Source organism: Anser cygnoides, chromosome 7 (genome assembly GCF_040182565.1).
Source record: "Anser cygnoides isolate HZ-2024a breed goose chromosome 7, Taihu_goose_T2T_genome, whole genome shotgun sequence".
Classification (NCBI taxonomy): domain Eukaryota; kingdom Metazoa; phylum Chordata; class Aves; order Anseriformes; family Anatidae; genus Anser; species Anser cygnoides.
In genome coordinates this window covers 33,929,160-33,954,432 of record NC_089879.1, presented here as the reverse complement: position 1 = coordinate 33,954,432, position 25,273 = coordinate 33,929,160, and the positions used below count along the sequence as shown (strand labels likewise).

The window sequence follows — 25,273 nt, the reverse complement described above, 5'->3', positions numbered from 1 at the left end:
ACAAATACAGTTTAGACACCTGGCCTTCTCAACAAGTGATGCGGAAAATCACCAGGAAGATACTACTACAGGAGGGTAAAAACCCTCCTCCACATTATGTAAAAATACCATTTTTCTCAGGATGTGTACTTCACTAAACAGTCTGAATCTCTCCTTCCTCAATCAATGAAGATACGTAAACAGAGTATCAGATACACATACAATTGCTTTAATGATAACTGTAGTTTCAGTTATGTAAACATATTTAAAGTACAGCGTTTCCAAATAATGCTACTAATCATGTGTGAGTTATGGTAATTCCCTGGCTTTAATTTACTATATGGAGCTTACTTTCTCTGAAACAACTTTTATTAGAATTAGCTGACAGTCTCTGCCTGACATGAAGCCTGTAACTATTCTAAAGAGGTTGGCTATCTGTTTGGTTTTGTTTTTCTTGCTTTGGGATTAAGAGAAGCTGTTAAGACCTAACTACCAGTGTACCTCTCTGACATTAGTGCTGTATTACCAGTGGTTTCAGTGCATTTGCCAGCAGCTAAGAAACCTTTCCTCCTTATGCCTTGATCACAGCTTTGCTGCATCATAGTTTGAGAAGTATTTTCCCTTCATCTCTTCCTCTTTGCTCTGTGGCTTCCTCTGCTGTTTGGCCTTTAATGCTGACCAGTAGTATGTATAGGTTCATTAACGCTATTATAAATTTAGTCAATACTCTTTTAGTGGACTCCAGCTGAGCCCAAACTGACTCACTGCCCTCCAGGGTGTAGTGAGAGACTTAATTACCCTCGTACCATTCAACAGAACAATGTTGTGGGCAGCGTGTCGCTTTGGCTGGAGATGTTGAGGCTTCTGTCCCTATTGGCTGCCATTTTCAAGCTTCAAGAAAGGGACTTCAGAGTAATTTGCAGCTCTGTAGAGTAACAGCAGAAAGTTCTTTTGCAAATGAGAATTGGATTGGTCACGTTTCAATACAGTACTTAAATGGATTTCCCTTTGATGGCGAGAGAATTCCTTTGGGTTGTCTAAGGACAGAAACGCCAGTTAAAAGGGTGGAGAAGTGGAAGGGCAAGTAATCTTTTAGCTAAGTGAGGCGTGTTCCAGCATGTCATACTGCTTAAAACCAGAGGAGTGTTCACCCAGTGGAGGCACAGAAGGTGCTGCATCCAGCATGGCAAAAGTCGTACTCAGACACACGTGTAATGAATGGGCAATAGCCTGAGTATCGTGCTGGGGAATGCGAACCAGGAGAATGGCATGTGTTTCTCATTGGGGTAGGGGAAGTGAAAGTTGTGTGAAGGGAGGTCTGGCTCAGTAAGTACATATTAGGTATATAAGTTGCTGTTCTGCAAGGCACATCCACCACTATTTCAGAGTTGCCAGAATTTCTGACACTAATGTTGTCTGTGATTTAAAACTAAGTCCTATGTTGGACAATGTAATAGTAATGTGATTCAATGTGCATGGTGAATGAATATTTCTCAACAAATCTACGCCTAGTCTTCTTTTCTGGCTTTCATGTGTTATGCTGGGTTTCCTATGCTGGAGACTTCCATAATATGTCAACAGTTTGGCTTCTTGAGGTATCACGTGACTGTAATAACGTAAAAATTGAGTGATTAGCTCTTCGTAATTAGATGAAGTGATTGTATAGTCTTTGAGAACCCAGTGCAGTCTTCCACTAAACAAATGCTCTGACTCTACAGCTGGATGAATAATATATGAATTCTCTTCTGTGTACTGTAAAGAAGAATAGAAAAGAGAAACATACTTTGGAGACAGTGAAAAAATGGGTAAAACTTCGTAACAGCAGGATAAGGCATCACTAGCTCAAAGTCTGAGCATGTATACAAGCCATACGGCATATTTGCATTAGAATCACCTTCAGTGACTTTGTGGTTTGGTCCCTGCCTGTCCCTACCCTTCTTATTTAGTCCTACACTTGCAAAATATTTGCTTTGTCCCTCAGGTTTTATTACTTGTTGGCAGCACCTCATTAGGGAATATAGAGGAATGGCTGCAGTGAGTCCTTTAACTGCTTATGTCATGGCAAGATCTTCTTTGTAGTCATCAAAGTATACAAGCACCCATATGTGCCATAAATATCTAAAAAAACATAGAGCAGACATCGGCAAAAACCGTCAGAGAAGAAAATAAAGTAAGAGGCATCATTTAGAACAGGAAAAAAGAGGAGAGCTTCATAGCAGTCACAAATTCTGGGTTAGTCATCATTCATCTCCATGCTGACAGGGGACTTGCTGAAACGTTGCGTCACTTGCAAATGTTAGTCACTGAAGCCATTGTCTGAGCCTCCGAATGAGATTAGGAAGGTCTTCAGCCTTCTGAGAGAAAATATTTTAAAGAAAAATGGTCTAAGAGGACTTGCAGGTTGCATGGCATTAAATATGCCCTTATTCACACATTGTTTTATATGCATGCTGTCAAGGTAAACATTACCTGTCAAGCATCTCATATAGAATTAATGTTTTCCATTAATTTTCCCTAATTATTTGTTAGGGGAAATTATTCTTTTCCCTAATTTAATTCATTCCATTTTTTGTGATTCTATTATTGCTTAATTCAATTTAGGTATTTTGAAACAAATAGGTCAGTTTAAATTCATAGTTACGTTCTAATACAATGCTGTTATGCTGACACAGTGCTATGGAATTTGTTTGGCATTTGCTAGTTTTTTGTAAAATGTTATTTCATTTTAACATAGTTGCTATTGCTGTTACTCGATTATTGGTCGCTTCGGACACTGGCAGATTTTTTTAAAGGGGGGAATGCTTCTTTGTGCAATGTGATTGCTATTCTTAAATGGTTTACACTGGATTTTATAGGCAGGTTAAAGAGCAAACACATACACAGTCCTTGATTTTAGCTGGTAGCAGAAAAGGGAAGAGAATTGGTTCAAGCCTGGAGTGCTATCTGGGAACATGGGAGAGTCACCCGCCTTGTCTGCCACAGAGCCCTTGTTAGGACATTGGCAGGCCGTTTGTCTCGCCAGCTGCTGTGTGAGCAGTTGTGATGGACTTCATGGTGCGGGCTTAGAAGGGCTCGGATATAGAGCTCAGAGAGCCTGTGGGGGTTCTTTAGGCAAGGTAGCCCCTTACAGAATTCCAGCAATAGTTGGCAATCCAAGCAAAAATGCCATTCTTGATACAAAATAGAAATCAAGGCCTTTTGAAAATGAAAGAGCAATGTGTACTTATTAAATGACTTATATCTAGATGAGGAAAGATCATGTGTGTATATGTGTACATGTATGCAAATAGAAATTTAATTTACAAGTTAATAGTATGAGAACAAACACATTTTAAATAGGCATGTATTCTACAGTGATGGGATTAATAGTTACTTTCATAGGTTTTAACATATTTCATTAATTACGCTAGATGTGTACATATCTTGTGTTCGTTTTGCAACTATTAAAGCTTTTCTGTGAAAAGAACTGTAAGAAATGCTTGCTTGTATCTGTGGACAAAGCTAATGGAAAAATCCAATCCTCTCATCCGCGTATTTATCTGAAAGATGTGTTGTATATCTGCAGTTGATTTTCTAGCATGCTGATTAGCTAATACTGTTTTTGGCATGCAGCTTATCCATCGTGTAGAAGAACACTATCTGAATTTCAATTTTCTTTTCACAATGATGTTGAACTGCTTTTCCTTTAAAGGCTCTTCTGGCCATTTGGGGACCCAGTGCAGACAGTGGAGCTGCAGTCTAGTCTCAAAATCTAATTGAACTGATATGAGGCAGCTGAAGCAGTGATTGTTGAAGAGCTTGAGATGGATTGCCAAAAAATAAGTGCTTCTGAGCAACTTGCTTAGTGTCCTCATTTGAAAATCTGCCCATGAGTTGATTTTTACTTCCACTGGTAATAGACCTTTATGGTAAATGCCCTGTGTTTCAGTATAGTCAAGGAATTTGTTAGTTCTACGTGGCCTAGATATGATATGATCACATTGCTTTTAAAGAAGAAGAAACTATGCCTCTAAGAGTGCTGGAAAAAAAAGTGGGGAGTTAAAGAAATGTGGAAATGCTGGTGTTAATCCCTTTGTCCCCACCAGCAATTTGCTACCATTTAACCTTCCAAAATCTCATTTTCCTAAACATTTTTTTTCACAGTGATGGGTCTTTCCCTTACGATTCTGTTCCCTGGCAGCAAAATACCAACCAGCCTCCAGGTTCCTTATCAGTGGTCACCACGGTATGGGGTGTGACTAATACCTCTCAAAGCCAGGTAAGCTTCATTTTTATGTTTCCTCCCCCCTAGATACGTGTTTTGATTAATGTTTGCAAAATGAAAAGCTTTGGGGAAAATTCTCATAGGATCGATAAAAGTGTCTGTGTTCTCTTTGTTGTAAATGTGCATTTTTTCCCAGTTATGTTCTCTTTGGTATCATCAGAAAGGACGTGTTTGAGTCAGCAACTCGTTTAGCTGCATGCAAATGTCAGGCTAGGGTATAGCACATATTTTGCACTGTATGGTTTTAACAGTAAAAGCATGGTTTTGTTGTGATCCCAAACCTCCTGGGAATTTCAGATTGAAGAGGTTTTTTAATTAAAAATTGTATTTTCAGCTAGATTCACAAAATGGTAGTTTTTGTCATTTTTATCTGGCCTTATGTCGTACTAGTGGGCTGCTCAGATCTGGTGCCAACTCTACCTCCATGCTGAGGTGCTAACTACCAGCTGTAGGCTGTGCTCTCTCTTCAGCCTCTCTGTTGATACTGCCTTACTTTGCAACAAATATTTCGATATGCATTAGAGCAAAAGCATGATCTCCTGGCTTCCAGGTGAAAAACATATTTATTGGATTTGCATTTAGTTCTCTCCACGCTTTTACCTCTCTTTTTCTTCTCCAATGTGTATCAAATTATTTTATACAAAAAGAAGCAGCTTTAATGAAAAGGACACCAATTATCTCTGATAGTGCGTTCTCCAAGGAATGTGGTACAAATGTTCCTCTCAGACAGTGTAGTCCTTTTTGACACCATAGATGAAGTGCTTAAACACTTTGCTGTGTTTGAGTGCGGATGGTGTATGAATCTAACCCGTCTTTCCCATGTTTTCCAAATCAAACATCATACCAAATTTTTCTGTTAGTCAGATTCGAAATTTTGGTTAGAAAAGTATTGTTACAAAATACAAATACAAAATACAAAATTGTTGTGTATTGAGTCATTAAAATTGATGTGTATTGAGTCATTAAAAAATGTGTATTGTGTCATTAAAAAACGAAATCATTTAGGAGCCAAGTCATACAGATAGTCACGTGGCAGTTACATAAACACTGTTTGTGGCACAGTCTTCCTTCAAAAAATAAAGATAGGTAACAGTTACCAGATCTATGACATCATCTATTATTGTTGACTTATTTTTAAACCTTAAAAGAAAAGGTATCCCACCTGGGTGAGAAATAGTTGAGTAAATATAAGCATGTAGGACTATGATAGTATTGGCCAGAAAATGGAAATACAGTTCCTTGTGGGAATATTTCACACTTGGAAAAAAAAAAAGACTTGGTGTTTTGTTCTATCATAAGAACACTGTTACATTATTTAAATTCTTTGTGATACTTCAGAAGAATTTGCAATAAAAGAAAAAAAGTGCTTTTGTACAAGAAGAAAACGCTTCTTCAGAATCACTGCAAGAAAAGGGTGAACCTGTGAAACATGAGGCTTGGTTATAAGCTGTTCAGAGCAGACTGAGATGAATGACAGGGTTTCCCTTAAGTCTTCATGCTCCCCAAGGAAGAGGAGGGAGCCAGACTCAGAGATTTGGCTTCAAATTCCAAGAGCCAACAAACTCAATACTACCATGCGGCTTGGTCTTATGCAAAAGTCGTGACTGCTAGATTTATTCCCAAATAGCAGGAAGATTTCCATGCAGGTAACTATGAACCATCATGCTCATATCTCAAAGAAAATCATAGCATTTTTGGTTCAATTGAAAAAAGTTATTCAAACAAGCAAGCCGAGTACTTTGAAAAACAGAGCAAGGGATTCTTCTCTTAAGAAGTTATAAAACCAACTGATGGACTTCTGCAGAAAACAGGTTAAGCCATGGAAACACATTCTCTCACAGTTCTGGCATCTGTAATGTCCTTTACAGTATGCCTGTGGGACTGTATACTTGCAAGTCATTTTGAGGCCCTACATCGGAAAAAAAAGCATATACTTTCTCTTAATTGGATGAATGTCACCTAAAGAGCATGGCTGTAGCAGGTCTATATCAAAACTATTTTACTAAGTGTGTTTGTTAACTAGGCTACCTCCCGTGAAGCAAAATTAGAGTTCAGTTCTCATGTTAGTTTGGAAATGGCAAAAAGAGAGAGCAGCAGAAACCAGTGCACCTAGACTTCAACAAGGTGTATACTCATTAGAGTTCAGAGTACAGGATGGTTATATTGTAATTTATTGATTCCAGCAAATCAACGCAATTTGCTTGATGTAGTTCAAAGTACAGCCCCTTACTCTCATGTTTCTACTCACAGGTGCTGGGAAATCCAATGGCAAATGCTAACAACCCTATGAACCCAGCAGGAAACCCCATGGCTTCTGGGATGACTACCAGCAACCCTGGAATCAACTCGCCTCAGTTTGCTGGACAGCAGCAACAATTTTCAGCCAAGGCAGGCTCCACTCAGCCGTATATACAGCAGGGCATGTATGGGCGACCCAACTACGCTGGAAGTGGAGGCTTTGGTGGGAGGTAAGATTTACACGTGTGAGGTGAAAAAGGGATGTAAACAGTTGATGAAGCTTGTTTTAGTGACGTGACGGAAGTGCCACACACTCGTTTTAATTACATAAAGTCTCAGTAGCTATTTTATGCTGCTTAACTGAAGCGCATACTGCTTATACAGCTTCAGAAATCAGATACCCAAACTGCAACAAAATTCATCACAGTAAATGGAAATGGCTTAGGTCAATCAATTAGCTCTAATAAACCCCAAAATAAAGTTTTAATTAAGAGAGATTGTTAAATAGACCACAGACTTAGGAATGATTAACATTTAATAAGGCCATGATGTGAAAGGTTATTGATGGTATAATTTAAAGATTTGTATGCAGGAATAAACTTGAGTAGTAGGCAACAGTAGATTCCTATGGATGGGGTATTTCTGCCTAAAGACTTGTAATCTGAAAAAAATCGGGGGTGGAGATTTTTGTTACGAGAGATGATCTAACTGTGTATTTATTCTGGAGAAGTAAATGCTGCATTTGCACAATAGGCCAAAACTAATACCCTGGGCTTTGTTACATGTTGACTTTCTGTGTCTGTCCTTTGTAAACAAGGGTGGTAAGTCCACTTAACTGAAACCACTATTTATGGCCCCTCTGCAAAGCCTGCTGATAAGGTTGTTAACATAGTCAGTCTAGTGTGAAGAATATAAGCCTAGAACTCGGGGGACTTTATCTCTCCTTTCATCTCCGCCACCGATCTACCAAGTAACCTTGAACAAGCCATAAAGTTTCTGTACCAGTGTATTAATGTCTCTAAAATGGGCACAGTAATAGTGACCTGCATTTATAAAGATAGTTGAGGTCTTGGAGTGGGAAAGACGGGGTTTAGCTTCATTTATCGTACAATCAGTAGAAGAGCTGGGTAGGAACTACAAAATTCAACGTGTAGGATCCGGAAGAGTTGATTGTGGTGGTTCTCCCCTGGCTATTTTGCTGAGGTTGAGGGAGAAGTGTTTTTACATTGGGTAAACTTGGTATAATTCACCATTGGGGCAGATGAATGCACTGGTGTGGAGGCAGCAGTCTGTTCATGTTGCTGTGCAGTCTGCCCCTAAATTATTGGGAAATGGGGCTTGCGTTGACTTTCTGGACTTCAGTTCAACTTCTCAGGGAGTTTCAGAGCTGCAAAGCAGTTCAGTGCTGATGAAACAACTGGAGGTGGTACCTTGCAGTCCTGGTGGCAGCCCTAACACTGTGGCATGTGAGCAGCGCTTGTGTCTCATTTACACATTGAATTCCCCCTCCTGCTGGCTTTCACTGGAAATTGATACGTGGTTTTGGAACAGTTCCGGATGAGGATCACATCGAAGTTCAAAACAAAACCTACTAAGCACGTCTTAATTCTCTGTTTCTTTCTTTCTTTCCTTTCTTCCCGGTCAGTTACCCTGGAGGCCCAAATACCCCCGCGGGCATGGGGATCCCGCCACACACAAGGCCGCCGGCTGATTTCACCCAGCCAGCCGCTGCTGCCGCCGCTGCTGCAGTTGCAGCTGCAGCTGCTACAGCAACAGCTACAGCTACAGCCACTGTGGCAGCCCTTCAGGAAACACAGAATAAGGATATGAACCAGTATGGACCGGTAAGAGCGTAACCCTTATGTCTTTGTACCTGCCTGATTTGGACAATTACAGGGGATTGGGCTGCGTTCCCTTGTTTATTAGGGTACCAACCCTATATTTTTGCATGAGCATGGTTATAAATGCTTATGAGAAACTGCTGGAATGTGTGTATGTTGTTATGAGTCAAAGTACCCCATTTTTTCCCCTCCAATAAATTATGTGGTTTGTAGATTGTCCCTTAAAAAACACAAAGTTTACCCAAAGTTATGGCTTCATCTGATATGATGTATTATTGCTGCCTTTGCCAGCCCTGTGAACCTCTAAGCTAGGGTACCTAGTGAAATGTTTCAGAGTCTGGGAATAGGTTTTGTACTACTTGGGTAATTGCTTATTTTGCCAACTGCAGTCAACAGGTTTTTTTTTCCCTTCAAATGAGGAAACAATAGAAAAGAAATTTGCTTTTTAATAAAGCTGTCCGTGAGAACAGCTGTGAGACATGTATTTCTGGTGATCCACAGCCTCCAGCATGTCATGATTTGCTGTAATAATTTTTTCTTCAAATATACAAGGGTTCAGTTGCTGCAGGTTTTCTCTTTTGCAAACCTCCCAGAGCTTTGAAGTATATGGGCCGATATGCCACATGAAATAACAAAGGATAGCGCCTTAGAAATTGTAGCATGGTGCTCTGTGTATGCAGCCAACTTCCTAGCCTGTTGTCTAATGGTAATAGACTAGCAAATTTAAACTATTTAATTGCTCATTGTAGACCTAAGTCTGTCAGTGTCTCTTATGCCTTCCACAATTCCAACTGAATTTTTATTATAAATAACATCACCACCCATCAAAAGTTGGAGAACATTGAAGGAAAATGCGACATAACACATCCCTTTCTTCCCTCCCCCCAAAAGCATGTTCAGCTCCCTCCTCCCATTTTAAATGCATGTCGCATTTTATTCTTTTTTTTTTTTCTTCTTCTTCCGTTGAAGGTTTGTTCCTCTTTCCAGATGGGTCCAACTCAGGCTTACAACAACCAGTTTATGAACCAGCCTGGTCCTCGTGGCCCTGCTTCGATGCCGGGCAACATGAACCCAGCAAGCATGGGTGCAGGAATGACGCCTTCCAGCATGAGCGGGCCGCCCATGGGCATGAACCAGCCGAGGCCTCCTGGAATGAGTCCCTTCAGCACCCATGGGCAGAGGATGCCTCAGCAAGCCTACCCAGGCCCACGCCCCCAGTCTTTGCCTATACAGGGCATAAAGAGGCCGTACCCAGGAGAGGTACGAAATTCTCTAACTTATTTTATTTTGTGTCAAGTATTGTTTTGGCTGAAAGCTGCTACATGCTGAGCAATGCGTGGTGTACCTCCCTCTGCAATAGCTATGTATCTGTTCCAAATTTGGTAGGAATGCTTCTTTTAAAGTACAAGTGGCAACAGCTCTTGCTTTTTAGCTTCTACAGTATTCAGGTTGGTCCTTGCTATGTTAGTCAAGATGACAGTCATTAAAACCATGAAAGACCCCAAACCAGCGGAGCCCTCAAAATGTCACTTTTTTGTTCTCGAGCTAGATGGTGAATTCATAGACCCTAAGCAGACTTCCTTCACAGGGGGGAATTTATTTAACTTGACAATTTAAAAGAGATGTTGAAGGTGAAATACTTACTTGAGCCCAATACATATGTGATTTGCATTTTCTTGGATAGTTTTATTGTTCTAAGGAAATACAGGGAATATGTTGTATGAACACCCATAATAATAACATTTATTTTGAAGAACATTTGCCTTTCAAACTTCTTGAGGCTTGATTTTCATGGGCGCTGGGATGAATATAAATCTTGCTGAGCTCAAGTCCCTCCGTGTCAGCACTTATATTAGATAAGTTTATTTGGAGTGTGGTATTTCTGTCTAAGTTTCCGTGCTGTTATGTGAGTTATCTGAGTGGCTTTGTGTACAAAATTACCTGGCCATTGACTTGTATTGTGACTTTGGGCAAGACAATTAGGGTCAAAATTTTAAAGAAATGAAGGAAATTAAAAATACAGACAGATTAGCTTTTGGATTTTAAAATGCAGAAATTCATTTTACTATTTAAATTGGTGTGAATTAGGAAGTAGATGCTTTTGAGAATTCCATCAATTGCCTCTCAGCATCTATATACACCTAAATGTCTTTACAAATCTAGCCACCAGTTACTAGCTTCAGAGGTAATTTCCTGGTGAAATTATGTATTAAACTGAGGCAATAGCTATAACTCAGTTGTAGAGCTTTGAATATTATTATATTACTCTGACTATAATAACAGTACTAAGAGTTTATAGAAAACATACAGTGAAGAGTACCATGCACAAAATATAGCAAACATTTCTTCTTGAGCTACATTTAAATATTCAAGAAATTGTTTTAAAAAAAATCTGAAAAAAAGGATATGCTTTTAGAGGAATTGTTTCTCTAGGAAGGTATTTGACTCAGCAAATATAGCCACTTACTCTACAATTAAAAAAAAAAAAAAAACACAATGTGGCTTGTACAGATAATTTTTATCTTTAGATTTTGTGTTTTCAGGAAGACATAAATGCTGTTTTCCTGCTTCAGAAGCAGGTTTGTCATCATAAGTGAATACAGTCATTTTCCCAAGAAGTGGGAAAACTGAACAGGGCCCTAAGTGTGACATGCCTGCTTGTCTGGCAGTGTGCAAATTCTGTAGATGCTATTTGCATATGGGTATTTGAAAACTTCATTAATGGAGACTCCTTATTAATCAGTTAATTTTCAAATTGACACTTTGCTACCTTTAAAGTTCCAGTTTTGATTCCAGAAGTGCAGGACAATACTAGCTAGAGCTAGCAAGGTGTTCACAACTAGTTTACTTGTATTTAGTCTCGGGTACAGCTAAGGACTGCAACTCAGGGCAAGGATAGCAGCTGTGTTGAGCAGTAAGACATGGACCGACTGCAGATCTACTCTTTGCCTGTTCCAGGATTATCATCTTTTTATGTTACTTTTTCTCTGTGCTTCCATTCTGCATCTGGAAAAGGTGACACAAGAATGGTGCTGGTAGTGCTCACAAAAACACAGAGATATTGTGAACATTGCATTTGTTTACAATTCTGTTTTTTGTTGTTTTTTTTTTTCCACACACAATGCCCTTTGAGCCATAGAAGTAGCTTAGACAGAAGGTTACAGGGACTTGGCAACACTGTAAGGGTGTGTGTGTGTGTTTGTGTGTCTGTGTTAATGTGCAGGGAAAAATGTATATGGCTAATCTTATCCCACTTTAGTTCGTGGGACTTTCACCCTTTTGAGTGAGTATTCACCTATGACAATCAGGGCCCCGGCTTAAGCATGAGTGACACTGAGCGGAGGAGTATTCACCTGGAGGTTTGATTTGGTTTTGATTCCACTACTGTTTATATACAAATAATCAAGACAATTGCTTGCATGAAACAGATCGTTTTCTTTCATCTTTGTTGTGAAACAGCCGAATTATGGAAACCAGCAGTATGGACCAAATAGCCAGTTTCCAAACCAGCCTGGTCAGTATCCCACTCCCAACCCTCCAAGACCCCTTACGTCTCCCAACTATCCTGGACAGAGGATGCCAAGCCAGCAAAACACAGGGCAGTACCCACCTCCAACAGTCAACATGGGGCAGTATTACAAGGTAAGAATTCTTAGATTATCATTTGCATTCTGGTACACGTTTATGAATGAAGTCATACTCCTGACTTCTTGGCTACTGCTTTTACATAACTAAATGAAAGGTAGAAAAAAAGCACAGTGCTTATACTCATGTTCGGGATATCACAGGATCGAGTTAATTAGCCAAGTTAAATTGCAAATTCAGAGCGGTTCATAAAGAAAACTGAACGTTACTGCAGCTCATTAAAGGCTTTTGGTTCCACTTTAAATACATCATGTAAAAATAAGTGCATAATGGGATACAGCTGTAATATTTTCACCTATTCATGGCATACTATAAGAATACAACTTTGGAAATTTGTAATAAACAAGTTCCACATTGCAAATGCCCAATTTCAGACCTACAGCGGTCACTGTTGGATCAAACCAGCCCCAAATTAAAAGCTGTTCCAGCTGTAGAATTCATCTTTGAACTGAAGTTTGCGTGACTTTTTCTCCCACTTCTCCCTTCTGTTTTCTCCGTTTTTTTTCTCTGTGCTGCTTGTTTGAAGAAGTAGAATTGTTCAAATGTTGTATAAAACCTTTTTTTACGGAATTATCCTGAGCACTTCTGATTATCCAAATTGAGTCTGTACTTAGGGCCTTCTGAGATTCGATGTCTTTGAAGTGCACACAAAAGGGGTCTTTTGCACACAGGTACTCCAGTGAATATATAAAAACTGGGTGGACCGTGGATGGTCTGACCTGCTCCTAAAACTTTATCTGTTAAAGTCTCTGGACTACCTTCTGATTTTGAAGGTTGAAAGTTGCACGATGGTCTTGAATTGGAGTTGTTCTGGTGTGCTTCACACAGAAAACACACCATTGAAAAAAGAGCCCCCCCAAAAAAACACCTTTACTATAGAGCATCTGTCCTACATGCTACCAAGCTGTCCACTGCAACACCGTCAGGAAAGTTCGTTGCATGATGGTAGTTTTTGCAGTACACTGTCAGGAAGAACACGGTAAGGATCCTCAACGACAGTAGTTCCAATGCAGTCACTCATGTTAAAATAGCAGCAGCAGATTCCTTTGAAGTTTTTAAGTGACAGATTTTTTAAATACATTTTACTTTATTTTATTTGTGTTCGAAGATTTTTGTTTATGGAATAGTTCTAACAGGGGATTTATGGTCTTCTCAATGCACACCTATTTTGTATTCAAATATAGACTGTTCTGGAAGCAGTTAGGTAATAAGAGACCTTGTCAAGAAGGGAGATTATCCTGGCTAGGAGAAATTCCAGCTTGCCATAGACAGGAGCTGAATCTTTGGACCATAATGATGTGGAGACAGTTAAAGTGTGTTAAAGAAAAACACAGAGAAAAATAGATTGGAAATGTAAATGCATAAGAATTGCCTTTCAAAATGCAGCTCTCTTTTGGGGCACTTCAGAGTACCTTAAGCTAGCAGCACAGCATTTAGATGTAGCATCAGATCTGAGGTCCTGATATTTTGGCTGCCTGTAAAGATTTTCATCTTATGACACTTTGGTGTGTGTGTGCGTGCTTATGGTACACGGACTATTAAAAGGGGGTGCCAAGCAGTTGCAGTGTTGTTTAATGTCATCATCCTTTGCATGATTGTTACTGGTTTATTCTGTTACCTCTAGCCTTCCCCTTAATTACAAGAAACAAAACCAATGGTGTTTTAATATTAAAACTATGATTTATAATTAACCATCTGTTTTCTTTTAGCTTGTCTTACTTAGCAGCAAACTGAGAACAGAGTCAATTGTAGGTACACAGAACAAAAGATGTCCCCTGAGCTCCAGAGCTTTCATTCTGAATAGATGAGTTGGACAGGGGTGGGGAAAAAAAGGACAGATAGAAGTTAAAGGGTCACAGACAGTCTAATAGTGTGTCCTTGCGTTTTGTTTTTCATGTAGGCTTTTGTGCAGTGGGGCTGTTTTGGGAGAAAGCCAAGTAGATGTAAAGGGCTGGATGGGCTGGAGTGGTGTGGAGAGGCTGAAGCAGTTGGTTTTGGAAAGAGCATTCAGCAGAACGTGTTAAGCCTCTTAGCAGCCTTGCTTATATCTAGTCATTGCCAGAACTAAACTGGCTGGTCTGCTGGTTTCAGTTCCTGCTTTACTCTTCTAGTCTGCTTCTTCCCTGAAGGCCTCATTGGACGTCCTGTGGTTTCTCATCCTTCCGGAGACAGAGGGGCCTCCCTACCTTGTTTGTAGTCCTTGGTGTTTGATAGCAGTGCAGTTCACAAAGCTTATTATTCTTGTTTCAGACTGCTATAACAATGTGATGTTATTTATTTTCTAGCCATCAAGGCCTGTACCTGTGGCAAATTACCCTCATTCACCTGTTCCAGGAAACCCCACGCCACCTATGACTCCAGGGAGCAATATTCCTCCATATCTGTCACCTAACCAGGATGTCAAACCACCATTCCCACCTGACATTAAGCCAAATATCAATGCTTTACCACCACCTCCAAGTGAGTAGCAAGCAGAACGTTCCCGCAGTCCCTTATTGTCACTCCATTCTCTGCCATATACATTTTCAGTTTGGAAACCAGGTCTGGTTGCTACCCTGGAAGCAGCCGAGATTGCTAAGTTTTAATAGGTGGCATGGCCCAGCTGCACAGTGCAGGGTCACTAGAGTGGGTGGACAGGAAAAGGAAAGATTGCTGTCCGCTGCTAATATAGAGTATCTGAAAAGTTCTTTAAAGTTAAACATGTAAGGATGTTACTCCTGAAGTTTTCCTTTGATACACTTCCTGAGGATAAAACACTTAATTTTTAGTTGTGTTGTGTGTGCTTGGTAGACCTGTTGATTGTATGAACTTTTATTGTGGTATATTTTGTTCAAGGGCAAAGTCATTCATTGAACATTACAGCAGAATGGCATACGATGTGAATATTTATGGTGGTGTCTCTGTTGTGATCCATACAGGCTTCTTAAGAATATTCAGTAGTATGCCAAAAATTGATATATGTTCCTTTCTAAGCCATTCAACCTCACAGCTTCATTTGGCTGGGAACAGGGAAGGAATAACAAGATCTCTCTGGCTGTATACTAGCACAAGATGTTTGATGTTTTGAAGTGACTGATGAACAGTAGGAGATAGCATATACTAGGGAACTGGAGAATCTTTGTTTCTTATAAAAGGAATTCTACTGAATTAGCACTTTGCAGACAGTGTTTGGACTTGAGGATAACTGAAAAATTAAGTTGAAGAAGTTGGCCTGCAGTATTGTTTGGGCAAGACCATAGATAGCATTTAAAGACATTTGGTCTGCACAGTTTAGCTCTAAGTTACCACAAAACTTTGTGATACAAGGTCAGATAGTAATTGTGTGCCAGTATCTTGTGTCTTTGGAAAGGTTCAGCTGAAACTAATTGAGTAATGTTGTTCCCAGCTCAAAACAGAAGAAATAACTAAGTGTTATTACAGTTGGCCATAATCAAGAGATTTGTTGTCAGTCTTCCACTAACAGACTAAGGCTGGACATTGATCCTATCCAGTAATAAAAAACACAAGTTCTTGCCACGTCTGGTTTATGTTTGTGGTCCGGAATGGTAGGGTCCTAATGTTAAGTGTGGGAGAACATAAGACTTGGGTTTGTCATGCTTATCAACTCGAGCCTTTCACTTGTATCAATTAGATCTTGTAGCTACTTGTGATTTTCTTTTGTGTGTCTATAAACCTGCTAAGTTAAACCCAGTAGCAGATCACTGTGCCATTTGTTACTATTCTGTATAAATATACACATTATTATTGCACTGCAGATGCTAAAGGGAAAGTTCACGCTTTCTCTCCCTCTTCGATCCCAGCCAACCACAATGATGAGCTCCGTCTGACATTTCCCGTGAGAGATGGTGTTGTGTTGGAGCCCTTCCGGCTGGAACACAACCTGGCAGTCAGTAACCATGTCTTTCACTTACGGCCAACTGTTCATCAAACGCTGATGTGGAGGTAAGCTCAGTCTTGTGAGGAAGTCTAGCACCAGCGATGGAGAAATGGCAGGCCAGATGGACTTAATTCAGGCCAGATGAAATTACCATTAATTTCATTTGAAAAATCATGGTCTAGCTGGGAAAAATTCTTTGTAAAAACTCGCAGATAAACTCACCTGTTGCTTTACAGAGGCAACATGTACTACTAAAATGTTTCCTAATGCATGTTGTATCCCCTTACTGATAGTACATGGATAGCACACAGTGTCTGGAAAGTCATTGTAAGCATTTCATCATTTCTGCTCTGGTTAGAACGAGTGTAGGATGTCCGTGACCAACACCAGTACAAACTTTGATGGAGGAGACTCTGAAGTCCTTAGGTGCCTTGTGGCCTATGAAACGTTGGTTGCAGGAGTAACTATGCAGGACTATTAGTTTCTGCCGAAATTACATGGTTGAGTGTCTGATAATGAAAAATAACACACTAAAGAAGGATCTGATTTAGAGGTTTGGTAAAATCAGTTAGAAAGACAAGTTCTTAAGTAAGTCTAACTTCATACATTCTCCCTTTCTTATGACTCCACAAGTGAGGATGGGTCAGAAATATTTGGGGCATAGCTTTTCATGTGCAAAGTCTTCTGTTTTTCAGTTACAGCAAGTACTACTTTCCAGAACAGAGGAATAGTTTTCCTAGGTGTTACTTCACTATATTTAATTTAGATTTGCATAAGTGATTCCAGGATATGTTCTGCTTCCATCATACTTATGGAATAACTTTAGATCAACTTACAATCAGAGCCTTTTTTTTTTTTGCATGTTTTCAAATACTTCTGAATAACTGTCTCATTCTCTTTTTCTCAGAAAGCCTTTCAGTGTTATCCTGTTTTCTTACGAAATTTGAACCTGTTTCTGTGCATTGTGGAGCTTGGTTAGTTTCTCAGTATCTTGTACAGAGGTCGTTTTACAGGTGTAGCTGCTGAGGTGGTAAAACACTGCATCTTCAGCACATTTTCCATTATGCCTGCCTCACTTTCAGTTTTTTCCTGAGCCTGGATCAAATACCCCCCTGGCCTTAATGGGAATGATAACTGGTAGCTTCAGCTTTTTTCCATCTGAGGATGTTTTTCCTATTCACTGGTACCCATTTGAGGCTTCTATTTTTATGGTGTGGAGAGCACATGGTGGGCAGGGGTGGCAGAGAGGTGAGCTGGGTTCCCTGCCCCTGGGACAGACTCTGGCTCTAAAGCTGAGGCTGGATGCTGGATACAGGAGTCATTTGCTGCCACAATGCTCTCCTAACCTGATGTAGCCTGTGGGTTAGAAATGAGAGAGATTTCAGACAGGCCACATCCAATAATTAACACCTAACTTTGAGGTCAGTTATTGCTTACTTGCATTTCATTATCATGGAGTACTAGAAGCAGAGGGAGTTTTGGCAGTTACTTGCCAGTTCTTATTAATAAGTAATCACTACTGGGGATTGTGCTGGCTCATTCAGTAGATTTATAGTGCTGCACTGAGGCATGAGGCTGTTTCTTAATATCTGTTCTTTCTTTCTTCCCTAGCTCACCAAACACATAGCCTTTATTTAAACTTATTTTAATGAAGACTCATAGGTAAACCATGCACAGGTCTGCTGTTTTGAAAGGCTTGTTAATAGTGGGGAGAATGGATGGTCCTGTAATGAAGTCATTTCAAATTTACCTCAGGGCTGGATGGATTCCAAAAAAATGAATTAGTCACATGTGTGGATGGATTTTGTTTTTATAGAGAATGATGGAATCGAGCCAGGTCTGAATATTTTTCTGCCAGTTAAAATATTCGGTAAAACCTCTCACGTGTACACCCATAATTAATAGCAGTGCAACTATTTTTCTCCCCATTGGGAACTCTTCATGGTTATGAGAAGCAGAAGATTTAAGGCAAGAAAAATGTTGCCTTGAAGCTGGCTCAGTCTTAGCACTACTCAGTTATTAACAACGTCCCACTGTGGGGCTGCGTGCTAGGAACGGGAGGGTCTCCTGGTCTCTGTCCCCACTCGGAGACTTTCAGAAGACCTGGCCAGAGCTCTCAGGAATGGACAAATTCAGATTGGTTTTTAAATTATAGGTGCTACGTCTGTTTTCCTCTGGATTTGGTTGATTGCTGCATGTTCTGTTTAGGTGAGAATCTCTAGTAGATCGTGCAGAGAGAGCTTTCAAAACTTGGTAATGAAATATTGGAGGGAAAAATGGAAACACTTGATATAGATGGATTATTTTGAAAGGTCAGGTAATTTGTATTCTATACTTTTCTTTGTTAAAAAACATGCTTTTATCCAGTACTAAGTCTTGATGTTTTGAAATCTAGAAAAGACTATGTTAAATCAGAAATGAAATCTCTATTTCTGGAAAAGGAAAACTGAAGTTAAAGTGATGATCTCCTGAATGATCTTTTCCTCATGGGTCTTACAAAGATGTCTTCCTCCAGGCAAGATGAAGAAACGAGCACCTAAGTTTTCAAGCATAAAAGATAAACATTGGGCAGAACATTTCAGCTGTCATGAACAGCAGAATCCCAGCATTTCAGTTCAGTTCTTCGTGTTCTTTTAAATATCTTCTTCAAATTACTCATTTCTAACACAGCGTTAACATTCGTGTGTGAAACTGTGAAGTCATAGTCTCTACGCACTTAATTTTGATTAGCTTTATCTCAGCCTCTCCCTTTTTTGGAGGTGTTAGAAAACTAATTTTGAGGAGCTGAATAGTGTGTGGAATTTATTATTAGAGAGGTGGGAGGGAGTCATGCTCTGAAAGAAGCTCTAAATTGGGTGGATTTAATCCATAGCTGTGTTAATTTGGAATCACAGAAACACAGGCAGTGAGAAGCAGGGGTCATTTTATCTTAGTTGATTTACGTCTTCCAAGGTAGGATTACCTATATCTCTAGTATGTCTGACAAGCATTTATGCAAAATGTCTTTTAAATACTCTCAAATAGCAAAGGATCCACAATCGTCCTGCACATCCTACTGCAGCGCATCGCTTTGTTGTTCTTAACTCTAACACGCAGGAATGACCTGTCCGACGTTGATGTTTTTCTTTCAGCAGGATCGTTCCACAGTCTGTTTTTGCAACATGGTTTGAGATGTTCACTTGGAAAGTCCTTTTAAGTGTACAATATTAGAAACCTTGTAGTATGCTTGCATCATTAATTCATCATGACCTGCTTCTCTTAAGGGCTTTTATGAAGAAAGTGTGTTATATCCTTTATTGGCAATAATTTGAGAAAAATAGTCTGACTCATCATGAAAAAATGTTCCTAGCATCGAAAAGACCTCCTTCTGCAATGTGAAAGAAAAGTTAAAAGAAAGATTTATTGGTTGTTGTGCAGGTCTGACTTGGAATTACAGTTCAAGTGCTATCACCATGAAGACAGACAAATGAACACAAACTGGCCAGCTTCAGTCCAGGTCAGCGTTAATGCAACCCCACTTACCATCGAACGTGGTGACAACAAGACATCTCATAAACCTCTGCACCTAAAGCATGTCTGCCAGCCAGGAAGAAACACGATTCAAATTACAGTCACAGCATGTTGTTGTGTAAGTACATTGAGCTTGCGGCTGCAGCTGATGATGCTGACTTTGCTTTTTAGTGCAGTTTGCAAATGTTGCCTTAGCTTAAAAAGCCTTCCTCTCATTTTTTTTCCCATGGATTTTTCTGGTAAGGTGCTTGTTTAATGGTGTTGACACAGGCAGAGTACTAATACTGAAATTTTTGCTGCAGAATTATTGCAGAATATAGTGCTGTCCTTCTGATGTATTTGAAAGGACTTGGGGGCTAGGGGAGAATGGGAATTTGATCTTCTAGCTATTTAGTGCGTAACAAAGTGGCTGAAGGATTTTAATACGGAAGTAGACTATTGTAGTGTGGACTGTTGTCCAGTACTAATTTCATTTACTTACGGTATTAAACTGTGATTGGTGTGACATTATAATATCAACCCCATCATCATTGGTGGTGGTGATGATTTTGCATAAAGTCATTAAGATTAAAAACTTGTATCCCATGGTTCAGTCTAGATAGTGCAGCCTTCCCCTTTCTCCTTTTCTATGGTGTAGTTGCTCTTGGGAGCAAGTCCTATATTTTTAATGCGGATTGTTGCACACATTACAGTCTGAGCTTTTATCCGTTCTGTTGTCACTGACAAGAAAGCAAGCTTCTACCTCTCCCAAGGTCACAGAGTGAGGCACTTTGACAAGAAGCCTTTCACCCATTTTGCTTTACTCCACATTGATGTTTCCCCACATAGTACCATTTATCTATTGGCTAAGAGCAGGGGCAGCATCCTGTGAATCCACAACAAGCTCTTAGGACTCTGTTGGGGAAGAAGATTCAGTGAGTTCCAATACATCAGTAGCAAGTTGTGCAACCTCTGACAGAATCTGAGGGCAGGTAGGGTAGACTGTGTCAAAGAATCCAGAATCAGGTTTAAGAATAAGCCCTGATGTCAGCGATGAAATACATCAGCCCACTGTATTCTGAATATTAAAAAGAAAATGCAGAACATCTTTCCCTTTTTTTTTTTTTAAGCCGTTATATAGGAGTGTGCACACTCTGGGAGCAAAGAACAAAATACTGTGTAGCGCTCAGAATATCCCTTAAGGGGATGTATGCACTCAGCAGAGCAGCACCAGCTTTCATATTTATGCATTAGATTCTTATGAAGCTATGCATCCAAGGGAGCAGTGCAACTCTGTTCAGCAGTATATGTAGCATATGTGTTTGGTTCTCGTGGTAACAAAATTCATTCTCTTTCAGTCACACTTGTTCGTGTTGCAGTTAGTACACCGGCCATCAGTTCGCTCTGTGCTTCAAGGTCTACTAAAGAAACGCCTCCTCCCAGCAGAACATTGTATCACTAAGAGTGAGTTTTGGTTTTGTGTGGGTGATGACTTTCCAGAATCCTACGTTCAATTGTGATAAGCTATTTCTACACCAGATTTGCTTGCTTATTGAAAACTTTAAGCTGCACTTGTCAAGAATTTCCAGAACACCACCTGTGTAGATGAAATGCTTGGTACACCAAAATGTTGAGGGCTGTTTGGGTGGGGGTAACAAAGTTCAAAAACACAAGCTTAATCCCTAATGACAGCTCTTCCATCCCAGAAGAATCTCTGTTTTTCACCCCATATTTGTTTTTCACTGACTCAAAAGCCTTGCATGAAAAGATCCTTCTTTATTCATTTAGGGCTGCTTTAAGTGCTTGTGTGGCACTTTTTGTAGTTGAAGATATAGCTGAAACACGTGTGTGTGATAGTTTGCTGTACAGGACAACATTCTAAATTACGCAAAATACACTTACATGGATGAATTGTCCATTAAAGTGTTTTTTAAAGATTGAAGTGTTGGTCTGCCATTGGTTCTACATTAGAATTTCAAGTGCATGTGTATTTTCTCACACATATGGATACCTTCTTCCTAAACAGTAAAGAGGAACTTCAGTAGTGTAGCAGCGTCCTCTGGTAATGCGACACTAAACGGGGAAGATGGAGTAGAGCAAACTGCTATTAAAGTGTCTCTGAAGTGTCCGATCACATTCCGGCGGATTCAGCTCCCAGCAAGGGGTCATGATTGCAAGCATGTACAAGTGAGTAGATGCCAGTGACCTGGCAGTATTCCTTCAGCCACATGTTTGTTACCTTTTGCTTGGTTGTTGTAAGAGAGAGCTTAATGAAATGGGATTTCTTTTTTTTTTTTTTTTTTTTTTTTGACTATCAACATAAATAACCAAATATATATGTTTAATGTAGAGGGAGAAAGTAAGTTACTTGGTTTAGGTTTTAGTTCTAGTAGGGTTCTTTATGGCAGTTGTACTTTCGTCTGACTGATTCAGTTAATACAGTATTATCCCCTGATTTCCTCTTTTTTTGTTGTTATTTTCTTTGTTTCTTTCTGATACATAGTGCTTTGATCTGGAATCTTACTTGCAACTGAACTGCGAAAGAGGAACTTGGAGGTGTCCAGTATGCAAGTAAGTGCAGCCATCCTAAATGAAATGCAGGTGTAGATGATTTGACCAAATTCAGATCATATTTAAGGTTATGAAGGAAAGATAATGTATTTGGAAGGGAGAAAATGGAAGTGCTAGGAAAAAAAAATTATTACATTTACCTTAAGTCCCAAGAGAATTGTAGTGATATTGCATGAATTGAGGGAACATCCTGGATTATTTTTTTTAGAAATTCTGAGACAGTTAACAGTATATCTTCTCACAAAATACATACTCTGCCAGCTCTCATCAGGCTATCATTGTATTGTATAGAGTTCAAAGGAAGTTTAAATATTTGCAGTGATAAGACAGATATCTACATAAAACTAATGAACTGGGAATTGGTCTTCCTGTAGATTATGAAGTATAATCAATGAGGAGATAGCAACATGCCATAATAAAAGGATAGGTAGCCTGTTCTGGAGTTACTTTTGTATATTTTTCATGTCGTAATGCCCAAATTACTGCACTTCAAATATGTAAATACTAAAAAAGTCAGTATTCAGCTGAGCCTGATGGTGTAAGGATGCCAGATAACTGTCTTAGGTACTGTGCTTTGAGTCACATAGGTATGCAGTTAATAGCTGTGTTCAAGGAGAATGGGAATTTTGGAGACTGCATCATTTTCCAGTACTTAGGTAGGAAATGAAGTTGGATCCTCCGAGGTCAGTGTCAAGTGTAAATTAAGGTGAGAGCAGAAAGCAGGAAGGATTCTACTTCACAGTAAGGCTATTTTAAGAAGGTAAAATATTTCCAAGAAGTTGTGAATACAAAAGTTTGGAGTAACTGACTAAAGGAAAAGAGGGATACCTTGGCATACCTTCAACCTTACGTTTTGACCAGAGAGCTAGTGTGCTGCAGAAGAAAGAGAACAAAATGCTTTGAAGTGGTCACAGATGGCCCATCCTTACATTTAAGCGAGCAGAAAGACTCACAGTGTGTCTGCAAGCCTGTTCAGTGTCTGTAACCTACAGTCCACAGGATTACAAGTTTGTTACAGCCTCAGCTGAGGAGCCAGTGCTCTTTAGCTCAAGCAGCTGTAGCTGTAGCAACTTGCAAGCATCTCTGCAAGTCTCCAGTTGAATCCCTGTTGTGTTAGCTATATACAGAAGTGGGGAGTGTCCATTTTATCTGCTTCTGGGAACACCACAGGCTTGAGATGAGCTTTTTTCAATGACCATCTGTGATTCATAGCTATCCTAAGGTGCAGGTGCTTTCTCTGAACTACCTGAACCTTTTCAGTCTTCTAAGTTTGGCTAAAAATCAGAGTAGAATATATTAAAGATACTGGTTGCTTCTTAATTTATTTATTAACAGATTCAAGTCAAAATGTTCATCCTGTTCCTCTAAGTATGAGCACCTGTATGTATGAGCATCTGCATTCAGATCTTAGTGCCTATATAACTAAATCATTTCTCATTTGGTTTTGTTCTGTCCCCATCTGTGCTGGTGTTAAGTAAAACAGCTATAATATGTAGTTATTTTGGAGACATACTACAGTGTAGCTCAAAAAAACAGCAAAGATGCAAGTTGAAAAAATAGTAGTTCTAGGTGATGATCACAGGAGAGATTTGCTGTTTGAAAAGACTATAAATCTGAAATACAATTCAATAAAAACAACAATTTAAAAGATACATGTGGATACATTGTGGATACATAGAAATGCAGGTATCCCTGTCTCATATATTTGGTGTAAAAATCTATTATCCTGGTGATGCAGATGTAGAACTGAAACTGTTTGTCCCATGTCATTATTAATTATGTGTTAAAGATAGTAAGTTGGTGGATCTCAGTCTGCTGATTTCATCGCTAACCTATCCTTCTTCCATCCTTCTTTCCAACATGTGCAGAGATATTCTAATATGGAGGGATGGTTGTTTTTTTTTTTTCTTTCCAGTAAAACCGCTCTGCTGGAGGGCTTGGAGGTTGACCAGTATATGTGGGGTATTCTGAATGCTATACAAAAGTAAGTGAACTTACTTATTTCTGATATCCAAGACTAAGTAATTAGGAGATATGTTAATGAATGCTGAGACAGTCATGCCAAAGTAGATCTTAGTGATTCAGCTTGAGTGTTCTGTTTCATGGCTCCTTGGTGGAGCCAGCAATATTAGTGAGTATAGCTAATGATAGAGTGAGTCAGTTTCCTTCTACTTAATATATCTTCTTTGGGTCTTCTCTTGGTGACAGCCTCATCAGTGAAGCAAAAGGAAGAGTGAGAATGGAGTATTAAACGTTTTCTTGTATTTAGAAGTAGTCCCTCTGATTCACATAGAGTAGACCACAGATGTGCTTGGTTTTCATTGTGTGGATGAAAACAGATATGTGCTCTCAGAGTTGCCTTTTCTAAAACTTGCTTGCAGCACACACTTGAGGAATGAAAGATCATGAGGTTGTATACAAGAGAGCATTTCAGAACAATTATTACCATGCGGTTCCTCATGAAAATTTCAACAGAAATGATAGGAGGAAAAAAAGAGCAATTAACGTGATAGAATTCTCACATTATTTTGCAGCTCAGAGTTTGAAGAAGTTACCATTGATCCAACTTGCAGTTGGAGGCCAGTCCCTATAAAGTCAGATATTCACATCAAAGATGATCCAGATGGTATTCCCTCAAAAAGATTTAAGACCATGAGTCCAAGCCAGATGATCATGCCGAATGTGATGGAGATGATTGCAGCTTTGGGTCCTGGGCCATCACCTTACCCATCCCTCCCACCTCCTCCAGGAGGCAACAACTCCACTGAATATGGTAACCAAGGTTAGTTTTACATCCTTGTGCACCCAAGTTGTCACTGTAGAAGTCATGGTTCAGTCATCTTTGTGATCCAGGTATGTCTTTGCATCTTCTCATGAAGATTCATAAGGAAAGCAAAATGTATGTGGCTGCTGTTCTGAAATTCTGCATTAAACTTTTCAGTTAAGATTCGTCTGGTTAGAAGAAAATGTGTTCTAGTAAGGCAATTGGTGATTGTTGAATTTGTTGCCATGTGGTGCTCCCTGAATCCATGGACACTGTGTGTTCCCTTATGTATTCATGGCTTGCCACAGTATGCATCTTTCCTTGTCTTTTCTGTTGGTTTTTCTTCTGTTCCCCTATTATTCAAGGGAAGTCTTCTGATGCTACATTAGTTACAAAGTAGAGAACCTGACTCATTAATCCTGCCACTTGGTCCGCCAAGTTTAACCTGTGGCCAGATGGTTAACATGTCATAGGCTGCCCAGAAAGTGGGTGATTTTTAAAGAATTTGTAACTGCTTTGCAAACACCTTTGCATTAGAAAATGACTTCTGAGATCCTGTAGCCAGTGTTGCCAGTTTGCGAAACATGGAACTAAATCCAAGCAGT

The 25,273-nt window shown here is 39.6% G+C and overlaps 1 protein-coding gene across 18 annotated transcripts in view; it reads left to right on the top strand.

Moving 5' to 3' along the window:
• The window catches only part of ZMIZ1 (zinc finger MIZ-type containing 1), a 352,884-nt gene that overhangs the window by 310,737 nt on the left and 16,874 nt on the right, over nucleotides 1-25,273 (top strand). For 15 of the 18 annotated variants that reach the window (XR_010832874.1, XM_048074827.2, XM_067000629.1 and 12 more), the window contains 13 exons: nucleotides 4,123-4,237; nucleotides 6,494-6,711; nucleotides 8,127-8,325; nucleotides 9,292-9,582; nucleotides 11,782-11,964; nucleotides 14,253-14,427; nucleotides 15,723-15,909; nucleotides 19,262-19,472; nucleotides 20,692-20,797; nucleotides 21,360-21,520; nucleotides 21,837-21,904; nucleotides 23,820-23,888; nucleotides 24,439-24,686. Coding sequence is in view for 17 of the 18 variants with exons in the window: in XM_048074827.2 (XP_047930784.1) it covers nucleotides 4,123-4,237; nucleotides 6,494-6,711; nucleotides 8,127-8,325; nucleotides 9,292-9,582; nucleotides 11,782-11,964; nucleotides 14,253-14,427; nucleotides 15,723-15,909; nucleotides 19,262-19,472; nucleotides 20,692-20,797; nucleotides 21,360-21,520; nucleotides 21,837-21,904; nucleotides 23,820-23,888; nucleotides 24,439-24,686 (2,231 nt within the window). In the remaining variant the exon portion in view is untranslated. The remainder of the gene's footprint in view (nucleotides 1-4,122; nucleotides 4,238-6,493; nucleotides 6,712-8,126; nucleotides 8,326-9,291; nucleotides 9,583-11,781; nucleotides 11,965-14,252; nucleotides 14,428-15,722; nucleotides 15,910-19,261; nucleotides 19,473-20,691; nucleotides 20,798-21,359; nucleotides 21,521-21,836; nucleotides 21,905-23,819; nucleotides 23,889-24,438; nucleotides 24,687-25,273) is intronic. The other 3 variants (XM_067000630.1, XM_067000631.1, XM_048074843.2) reach the window with 3 other exon arrangements.